General features: G+C 39.1%; 1 protein-coding gene across 3 annotated transcripts in view; it reads right to left on the bottom strand.

The window, feature by feature from the left end:
* Positions 1–1795: 1795 nt before the first annotated feature.
* Positions 1796–11102, bottom strand: part of GRM1 (glutamate metabotropic receptor 1) — a 295440-nt gene continuing 286133 nt past the window's right edge. For 2 of the 3 annotated variants that reach the window (XM_030556515.1, XM_030556516.1), the window contains exon 9: positions 1796–5508. In XM_030556515.1, the coding sequence (XP_030412375.1) occupies positions 4653–5508 (856 nt within the window). In that variant the 3' untranslated portion in view covers positions 1796–4652. The remainder of the gene's footprint in view (positions 5509–11102) is intronic. The other variant, XM_030556517.1, reaches the window with a different exon arrangement.

Genomic DNA, 11102 nt, shown 5'->3' with positions numbered 1-11102 from the left:
GAAAGGAGAATCAGGCCCATGATTTTCACCTTGACAATGTTTTTTTAAATAAAATATACACAGGAGTCAGAAATCCTCCCAACCAAAGACTACTTCTGAAAAATCATATTGAATTGAATATGCTAAATATGCCACACAATTCACTTTAAAGGGTGTGTCTAAGAACTTTTCTTCTAACAAATGTTCTTTTGTAAACTAAATGTATTTGTGCCTTTAAAAAAATACAGGAAAATGAAAACACTGATTCTGATCTTTTGTACACCTGATTCAAATCAATGCATATATAAAATCAGGCCCTAAATATATTAGCACATATGTAGCGGGGTAAGACTAAGTCCAGGAATAAACCATCAGAACCAAAGCTTTATTCATCGTCCTTGAATATTTTGGAATAAATTCTGAGTTATATATCCAGAGATGCAGCACGGAGCACTTAGCCTGGCAGAGAGCTGACTTATGGCCACCTTACCTGGCTTGACATTTTTGAAAAGAAACAGTCATTTAAATGGTTTGGTGAAAAATGACTTTTTGTTTAGAAATTTCAAAATCATTTTTAAAAAGTTCAAACTGCTCAATGCTAATAATCAACATTCTGTTTGACTTGATGTGATTTTTAAAAAACTTTTCAATTTGCTGAAAATTTAGAAAAGAATTGTTTCTAGTTCAATCTGAAACAATTTTTCCTCCCCAATTTGTTGGAATTGCCAGGAAACCAAAAATCCATTATTCACACCGTTCCGCTTATCATGCTCCCATTTTCCCAATGTGCTTAAGTGACTCACTCATCAGTCCCAAACTAATGTGTTAAGTGACTCACTAAAGAGCCACTTGAGTCACTGGCAGAGTTAAGAAGTTTGCTGATCTTAACATTAAGCATTGCAGGACAGGAAGCAGTAAGGTGTTTGATACAAGTTGGTGCCCATAGCTCAAAGCAATGGAGACCGTTTTTATGACTTCTGTGACAAGCCTTTACTCTGAATAGGTTGCTTCGGGAGTGAAAGAATTGGCATATGCAAGCACCTGAGACCCATGAAAATTCACATTAACAATTTTCTGGACTGATCCCATGGAGTGGCAGAGATGCCTACCCATTCGCAGTTAAATATTCTCTACAACCTACAACCCAAGACCCGATGCTCCTGTTCTTCACCAGTAAGCAGAATAGCTTTCTTTTTTAAACACAGCTTAATCAATACCTGTATGCATTAAGGCATTCTAGTCTCTCTGACACAAAAACTGTAATACACCAATTAAAAGCTCAGATTTTTTTCTGGACATAAGCTCATAGGCTCTAGGACTGGAAGGGACCTCGAGAGGTCATCGAGTCCAGTCCCCTGCCCTCACGGCAGGACCAAATACTGTCTAGACCATCCCTAATAGACATTTATCTAACCTACTCTTAAATATCTCCAGAGATGGAGATTCCACAACTTCCCTAGGCAATCTATTCCAGTGTTTAACTACCCTGACAGTTAGGAACTTTTTCCTAATGTCCAACCTAAATCTCCCTTGCTGCAGTTTAAGCCCATTGCTTCTTGTTCTGTCATTAGAGGCTAAGGTGAACAAGTTTTCTCCCTCCTCCTGATGACACCCTTTTAGATACCTGAAAACTGCTATCATGTCCCCTCTCAGTCTTCTCTTTTCCAAACATGTACGTTCAAAAATTTTCAATTTATCCCATGAAACAAAAATTAAGAATCTTTTAAAATAATAAATAGAAAATATTTATTATACAGCATCATCAAGATCATTTTGACAAAAAGGCCATTTGCATCTAGCATTTGACAGGCCAAAAGAAATAACTTTTACAGGAAGCTTAATGATTTGTACAGCCACATACACGAAGGTGAGTTCTTGCCCTTTAGATACACTTTATGTATGTGTATGTTTACAGTTTTAACAATTACAAACTTAGACCTACTATACTGAATTTCAAGAAAACTCCTACTCATGATATTATGATTAAACAGTAGTAAAGTCAGTGCTTAATGTGTGCAAATCAGCTAGGTCAGACAACCTAAAATTTGCCATAGGCATACATATCTATATATCTATCAATCATTTTGTCTTATCTAACTCATGTCTTCAAAGTACTAGCACTGTTGCTATCGGTAGCAACACAAAACATCTTATACTAATAATAGGTGTGAGAATATAGAATTCTTTGCTAGTATGCTTCTCAAGAGAAATCATTGCATTTTTTCTTATTTCTTTAATCTAGCTACAGTTTAAAAAAAAACAACCAAAAAACAAAACGGAGCCAACAAAAACCAACCAACAAACCCAATGGCATCTTTAGGTTTGCCCAGAGACCTCAGTTTTTCAACAAAGATGTGGTGGTTTCTTTGGGCAAAGTCAATTCATGCTTTTCACATCAAGATGATAATAGTAATTGGCAACAAGTCATATTGAAAGAAATACCATAAAAAGAAAAGAGCAAGGATTAAATATGGATCTGATTTGGGTACCAGCCAATTATTTTAATGCTGCTGCTATATAATTAGATAAAAAAATAAACACTTTAATAGAAGAATTGATTACTGGCAACAGGCATTTTTAGATTAAAATGAAATAAAAGGGGAAAAATCAAGTATAAATATGAGGAATTCAGAATAATTCTGGCAGAAACATACAAGACCTATGACAAAAAGCAATTATGTAATTATGTTGGCATGAAAAGAACACTTCACAAATATCAAGAGAAAATAAAGTGTAGAAATTATGGAACAGATCCTCAGCTGAAGTCAATCAAGCTATGACAATTTACAGCAGCTGAGGATTTGCTCCATATGAGTGGCCTATATAACACAATATCTAATACATAAAAAACAAAAACCAGCCGACGAACAAACCAAATCAAGCCAGCCAACCAAACCACAGTTCATTGAATTGATGCACTCAAGCCACAAAAGTTGGATCTGGATTTTGAACCCCAGAACATTTTAAGAATGTCTGGGGTAGGGTTTTGGTTTAGGCCCATCTCTGGCAAATATATGAACTGTGGAGAGAAGAGGGTGTGAAAAAGGACAGAAACAGAGAAGCATAGAAATGACCATTAAAAATGAAAAGAGCAGAAAGGGAAACCATATAGGCAAAAAAACCAGACACTTGGAATAAGACGTGTAAGTAGAAGAGGCTGAGAGGTAAAGAACAACTCTGAATAGATCTGGATCTTTGTGTACATATTAAGCACTGATGAAAGTTCTTGATTCAATATGATTTTACTTGTAACTATCTGAAATAATTAGAAATGATCTAAATACTTTTTCCAGTCTTGCCTTTATAGTTTTAATACTGGCATATGCAAGATTTCTAAAACAGGCTTTTTATTTTGGTTAACCACACTTGTTGCAAACATTTAAAGTAACAAGCTCTCAAAGCACTAATTATCAATAGCATATTTCCACATAATAAAATATCTGCAAAATAAAGCATCTATTATAAGGGTAACAACCATCTTAGCTTACATATGAAAAATGTGTTAGCACAGCATACAAACCTTCAAAGATCTATAGTATATTTGTAACAATGCTATAAAACATGATTGGAACATAAAAATATCCATGTATATTTGTAAGACAATCTTCCAGTGGCAGTTATTAGACATTACATTTCACACATACTATACACACACACACAACCATACACTCATTCTCTTGTTTCTACAATGGATTTTATGACTCACGATAAAGAATTGCCTTTTTGTTTGAAGTAGTAATTGTTGCTATAAGTATACAGTTATTTTTGATGTGTCTGTTCCTATAGTAACACAATAAACAATGTAATCACATGGCAAATATATTATATTATGAATGGTTAGTTGGTAAATATTTTGCTACCGTAAATGTAATGTAACAGTTTAGCCACATGGCTTGCAATCTTATACAAAAGGGCAGTTCTTCTTAGTACTCAAAACATTACAAGTACTACAACAAAGGCTCTTTTAACCAGACCGCCTGAATCTTCACAAAAAATGTTGTGATTATCCTGGCCCCTTTTCAAAATCAGCACAAGTTAAAAAAAATCTAATGTAAGCAACTGATTGTTCTGACAAAACTCTTTTAAAATCATATGTCAGCATGTTATCTTTGCTTTTCCTCAACAGACACGCTACAGTGACTTGCATTTGCACTTCATTTCACCTACTAAACCAGAAGAAATATAAACTCTCAGATAGAGATCTCTTCCCTCGTTCCTGCCACACCCTGCCCCCTCCAGCTCTTGCGTCTGCTGCTTCTTCACCAGATGAAGAATTACAGCCATGAGATGTGTTAATGACTTATCCATGGTTGCATTTATCCAGAGTCATTTCCAAGCATTACCAAGAGAGTGTGTGAGTGTGAGTGATTTTTATGTTTACTCATTTTTTTGCTATAGAAGTTGTTTATTGGGTTTGTGCTTTGTCGGAATTTCCTATTGTCTTCTCAAAATACAACTCTTTTATTAATTTTTTTAACAGCTAAATAATTTAAGCCCTCAAATAGATCATTTTTAGTGCAGGATACAGTTTTTGTCCCATCACATATAACGTCACATTCTGCTTTCTCATGCTTCCCCACCCACACGTCTTGGTTCTTTCCACCTCCCCCCTAGAATTTCTAGTTGAAAGCAGCCAAAATCCTCCTTGTTCACACCTTGATGTAATCCTCATTCTACAGGGTGGAGGAGCTTTGTTTATAATCCCTCAGGATGACTGAAGCGTAGGTCACATTTGGCGGGGTGCAGAGCACTGACTCCGACACTGGGGAGCTGGGCACCGAGCTGCCAGAAGCCACCGAATCTCTGAAAGGAGATGGAGGCGTCAGTGCTGGTGAGTCTTCCAGAGTCAGTTTGCTAGTCACCTGCTCCTCTTCCTCCTCCTCCTCTTCCTCCTCCTCCGTGGTCTCCGGCCTCTCGTACACATATCCTTGAATGAGCTTAAACTTCTCGCTTTCCACCTCGTCGGCCGGCGGCGAGACCGACTCTTCACTAAAAATGGCCATCTGGAGAGGAAGCACCTGCTGTTGCTGCAGTGGAGGCTGGTAGAGGACCCTCACTCCATTCCCTGCACTGGGCATGGGGATCACAGAGTTGAAGTCAGGAATGCCGGTGGCAAACTTGTTGACCACGCCTTGCAGCTGCTCCACAATAGATCTCTGCTGCAGCACCAGACTCTTGGGAGGCTGTTCAGGTAAGAACAGGTTGGTCTCTTCTGCCATTGCCTGAAGTGAGGGTGTTGCTGTCACTCGCCTGTGCACCACCATGGAAGGGCTGCTGGGCTGGCTGAAGCACACTGGCTCGCTCTCTTCTTCCTCCACCACATTGTAGAGAGTCTTACTGCTGATGTCTGAAAAAGTCAGGCTCTTGCCTTGGCCATGGTAACTTTTGGTGAGGGGCTTGATTACTGCTGTCTGATTGCATCCCGTCTCCTTGCTCATTACATGCATTGAGAGTCTGTGCCACATGTGTTGTCCCTTGGGAACATGTCTTCCACCTGGTTCAGACCATGACACAGACTTTCCATTAGAACTATGAATAAAATAAAGATGGGTTTATTTGCATTTACAATATGCACACATGTACAGCATAACAAACAAGCCTAGAGGAATACTTGGCTGCTTTGCCTTATTAATCAGTTCCCCTGCTAGTCAGATAATCTCAGAACCAGGCACAGAGAAATACTACAAAGAGAAACCATGATTTATCTTAAAAGCAGCAATTACCAAAATTTTCATCTGAATCCAATTATTCCCTGCCAGCTACTGACCCAGCAGCCAAAACAGAAAACTTGACACTGAGGGCATTGGAAAAGTTACCCAAATTTTAGGCATGGCAGGTATTTTGGTTTACATCTAAGTTTGCGTGCTGTATCTTACAGGAAAAAATAACAGGCAGAGCTCTAATTAATGCTGACTGCTGTTTACATGAAAGATTTCCAAACTGATGGAAGAAAAACAAACCACAGTCTTAGCCCTTGGCATTTAAAATACTAGTATCAGAAGGTACTGCTAATAACTCTTTGTGTCCTGTTAGCCAACCCTTCTCCCTCTCCCCCTCCCAAATGTAGACATACATTAAAAGTCCCAGATATTAAAGGGTCTGAGGGCCTTCCTAGAGGGAAATCCAACACTCTGCTCCACTTTTATGATCTGTGAACTCAGACAGGAAGAGTGGCTCTCTCCACCCAACCAGGAGTCCTATCAAAATTAAGTGGGACATCATAGGACAAAAGCTTTGTTAATTGCCCCATCCACCCATGGAGAAGTATATGCAGCAGGCCTCATCCCATTGATTTGAATGCCAGAAAAAGGAAATAAAAATAGCTAACAGGAAGATTTTTCATCTCTTTGCTGTTTGGACTCTTACAAGGGCTGGAACAAAGAACCAGAAAAGCAGAGATCCCCAGGTCTGACCTGGGGTAAGCTCTGAAAAGGCATTCAATGCTGGCAGATTACAACATCTTGCTCCACTTTTGCAACCCTAGACCAGTAGTGGGCAACCTGCAGCCCATGGGCCGCATGCAGCCCATCAGGGTAATCTGATTGTCGGCTGCAGGTTGCTCACCACTGCCTTAGACTGAACTCATTAGTCCATATATGCTGCCTGTTTTAATCTGTAAATAACTCTCTCATTTCTTTTTCCTAGTCAATAATTCTTAGTTAGTTTACTATAGGATTTACTACCTGTGTTGTCTGTGGTTTGAGATCTAAGGATCAAACTGATCTGGGGCAAGTGACTGGTCTTTAGGGACTGGGAGCAACCTGAGTATTGTGTGATTTTTGGTGTAAGTGACCATTTATTACTAAATCTAGCTTGCCTAGGTGCCAAGATAGACTGGAGAGCCCAAAAGGACTGGCTGTGACTTCATGGTAGGACTGATTTAGTAATCTAGGAGTTCACATTTGATGCTGGGTTGGTAAAATCCAATTATAGAATGCACCACCAATTTGCCCTGTTCTGACAGTATACCCTGAGGTAGGCACTCACTGTCACGAACCATTCCAGACAGTGTGACAACAGGCAAAAATAAAAAACTGTAGAAAGCTGTTCACAGTTTGTTGATTTGTTTGTCACTGCAGAGCATGCATCCGTATTTTCAGTGCAGAGTGGATTTAACTCAACCCAGGGATGATTTTCAAGCAGGGAAGAAAGTGCTAGCATTTAAGATGGTTGGTTCTTGAAAGTGCAGGAACTAGCAGCTCACGATGCCTAGCCAGAAAGAGTTAAACATCCTGCAGAATAAATAATCCTCAAAAGACTGTGGAGGGATAATGTTTGTATATTTACATATGTATGAGCAGGGTCAATCAACAGTCTCTGTCTATGCTGTATTCTGATAGTTCAGAGATCAAAAAAACATCCTAGCATTTAAATGAATTTTAAACATGGGTTATCTCAGTATTCATCTCTCTTTAAAATGTACTGTGAACAGTGGAGGAACAAGCAAATTGCCTTAGGTTAATTCTATAGCTAAGTACCAATGATGGACCTCCTTCAAAGTTATCCTAATTACCTTTTGTTCCTGGAGGAACTCTCAACTTGTCAATGAGGACATGAAATTGTGTAAAAGATCCTTGGGTCCTGATTCTGTCATCTCAGATCTGCTTGAGGCTTCATACAAGGGAAGCTTCGGCAAAAGGACTGAGATCTCAGTCCTAAACTGGAACACTCTGCAATGACTTTGGACTATATTCTATGAACTATTTCTGAAAGAACTCTGCAACTACAGAACTCACCATCTCTGCTATGAAACTGAACCTCAGTGAATTGAACTCATATCTGTATATATATTGAGCTTTTAACCATTCTCTCGTTTGTTTTTTAATAAATTTTAGTTTAGTTAATGTTACCGAAATATCGGGTCTGCCTAGCTGAGAGCCAATAACAGCCTAACAGAGATAAGGAAAAATGCTTTATTCTGCAGAAAAAAGGAGAGCCTTGTACCTTGGTACAAAAAACTCTACTCAATACAAAAATCAAGAATCTTTTATACACACTCCCACACAGGCTTCGGTCGTTCTAGCATTTGATTGGGGGTTAACAAACCCTGCACTTCTGCAATCTGCTCAGCAAAAACCAGCTAAGAACCAGCTTCAACTGCCTCAAAACTGATAAGGGGAGACAGTTCAAAAGTTCAGGATACTGTGTCCGTGAGGCTTCTGCTTCTCCCTACTGGCTGCTTGTAAGCTGTTAAGGGGGCTACCAGTGACTTTCACAGTTAATAAGAATTGGCTGTAAGGTGTATTTGGGTAAGATTTGGAATATTCAATAACTTGGGAGGTATTGTGTCTGATCCTTTGGGATTGGTAGAACCTTTTCTTTTCTATGATGAAATAAGATTTTCAGGAATCTTCATCATATTTGACTTAGATACCTGGATGGAAGCGTGAGGCTGGATTACTTTAAGGGAACTGTGCTGTTTGGACTCTGTCAAAGCATTCTAAATGGGGCTTTTGGTGACAGTGAAAACTTGAGGACCTAACCTGTGTTCTTATCCTCAGAAGAGGAACCAAAATGCAGTGAACCAAAGAACTGTGCTTTCCTATCTTCCTCCACCATCCCCGGAAGCAGTGCCTGGAGGGGAACAGTACCTCAGCAGCTATAGCACACAGAACCAAGCATAGATATTCTCATTGCTGGCAAAACCAATAGAAATAGTTACTGCAGATAGATCAACCACTTCTGCAGGGAGGCCCAGGAGAAGAGAAAAACTAAGATTCCCCCCAACAGCACTACTTTTAAGTTCTTATCTCAGGAGGAAAGGTTTGCTCTCCAGAGAAATAAGCAGGAGTCCAAACCTGTGATTTCAGTGGAGGTCCAAGGCAATCCACATGGAAGCCCTGTACCTCTGTACTGTCTCCTGACCTCATGTGGCTGTTCCTGTTAGCACAGCTCCACAAGAGTGATCCTGACAAAGTTTTTCCTACTAGTCCCTGCTCCAGAAAAATTATCCTGCATGTTTTGTTTCTCTCCTGCACAGATTCCTCCCCAACACTGTTTTTCATATAACAAGATATCACTGCTCAAAGTTTGTGAAAACTACAGTGGCAAAATGCAGCTCTGTGGAAATGGTAGGAAAATGGTGCAGAATACAATCCTGTACATTTGGGGTATGGGAAGGAGAAATTGACAAGGTGACATGCCATTTTCTGTTTTCCTGGAGAAAAAATTTGAGATGGGTCTGTGCTGCAAAGTTCAGAACTAGAGCCCACGGGTGGGTTTTGGAGACAAGGGTTTGGTTTGGCCCACAGGAGCCAGTCACAATGTTCATACATCCGAAGTATGGATAGGATTGGACCCAGAGTTTTGTCTAGAAAAAAAAAGTGGAAATTTCCCAGTGCTGAAGAATACAAGCTTTATAGTAAATGGTGAAAAGAAGAGATTTAAAAAATATTCTGCAAACTTCATAGTTATGATCAATATGAACTGTGTTATATTTTGTTTTTAAAATGCTGTAAACATAAGCAAGTCAAATAACTGAAAATGTTAGTGGCAGAAGATTTTATATCCACAGAAGTAACATTTTAATATACAAAGTTTTATAAAAACATTTCCCATAGAAAAAACATTTGGTCTGCCATTGAGTTTGATGCAATTCTCTACAATATGTTGGCATTGCGTTCTGCACGATACTCTAAGGAATGATTATTTTTGAGACACTGCATCCAAGTTAAGAGAACAATTTGTGTAAATAAAATGCACATAACTTATAGAAGTATAATGCGCCCTCACGATAGGGCTGTTCTGGGAATTAAATGTGGTGTGTGTGATAAGATGTGTATTATAAAGAGGAAAAATCACAGTGGATGTGAGAACCAGGGAATAGCAAAATTATGCTGGGGGAGACTTATCAGGAACACAAGAATAGCCATACTGGGTCAGAGCAACGGTCCAACTAGCCCACTATCCAGTCTTCTGACAGCGGCTGGGGCCAGATGCTTCAGAGGGAGTGAACAGAACAGAGCAGTTATCAAATGATCCATCCTCTGTCATCCAACCCTAGCCTCTAGCTGTCAGAGGTTTATGGACACTCAAAGCATGGGGCTGTTTCCATGACCATCTTGGCTAATAACCACTGATGGACCGATCCTCCAGGAACTTATCTAATTTTTTTCTGAAACTAGTTATATTTTTGGCTTTTACAACATTTCCTGGCAACAAGTGCCAAAGATTGACTGTGTGTTGTGTGGAGAAATACTTCCTTAAATTTGTTTTAAGCCTGCTGCCGAATAATTTCATCGGGTGACTACTGGTTCTTGTGTTATGTGAAGGAGTAAATAACACTTCCTTATTCACATTATATAGTGGCATTATGATATTTTCTACTTTATTTTCTATCCCTTTCCAAATGGTTCCTAACATTGGGTTAGCTTTTTTGACCGCTGCTGCACATTAAGCAGATGTTTTCAGAGAACTATCCACAATGTCTCCAAGATCTTTCCTGAATGGTAACAGCTAATTTAGAACCCACCATTTTGTATTTATAGGGGTTGTTTTCCACTGTGCATGACTTTGCATTTATCAGCATTGAATTTCATCACCATTTTGTTGGTCAGTTACCCAGTTTTGTGAGATCACTTTATAATTCTGCATAGTCAGTTTTGGACTTAACTATCTTAAGTATTTTTGTATTATGTGGAAATTTTGCCACTTCACTGTTCACCCTTTTTTCCAGATCTTTTAGTAATGTGTTGAACAGCACTGGTCCCAATACACACCTACTTACCTTTCTCCTCTGTGAAAACTGACCATTTATTCCAACTCTTCTTTGCTATCTTTTAAGCAGTTACCAATCCATGAAAGGAATTTCCTGTTTATTCCATGACTGCTTACTCAAGAGCTTGTGGTAAGGGACCTAGTCAAAGGCTTTCTGAAAGTCCAAATACAAGATCTTGGGCACAGAAGAGGGAACATTATGTGGAAATAACATCTAACAGCAATGCACTTTAAACCCCAATTCAGCAGATCACTCAAACATATACCTAACTTTAAGCACAAATAATTCCATTGATTTTGCTGCTCTCTCTCATTCTCACGCAGATTTTCTCCAGCACAGTTCATGTTCTTGTTTCTCAACTCTGCTCTCTCTCATGCTAAGTAGACTTCATTATCATCACCTGCTC

Source organism: Gopherus evgoodei, chromosome 3 (assembly GCF_007399415.2).
Source record: "Gopherus evgoodei ecotype Sinaloan lineage chromosome 3, rGopEvg1_v1.p, whole genome shotgun sequence".
Classification (NCBI taxonomy): domain Eukaryota; kingdom Metazoa; phylum Chordata; order Testudines; family Testudinidae; genus Gopherus; species Gopherus evgoodei.
This window is presented reverse-complemented; position numbering and strand designations above follow the sequence as displayed.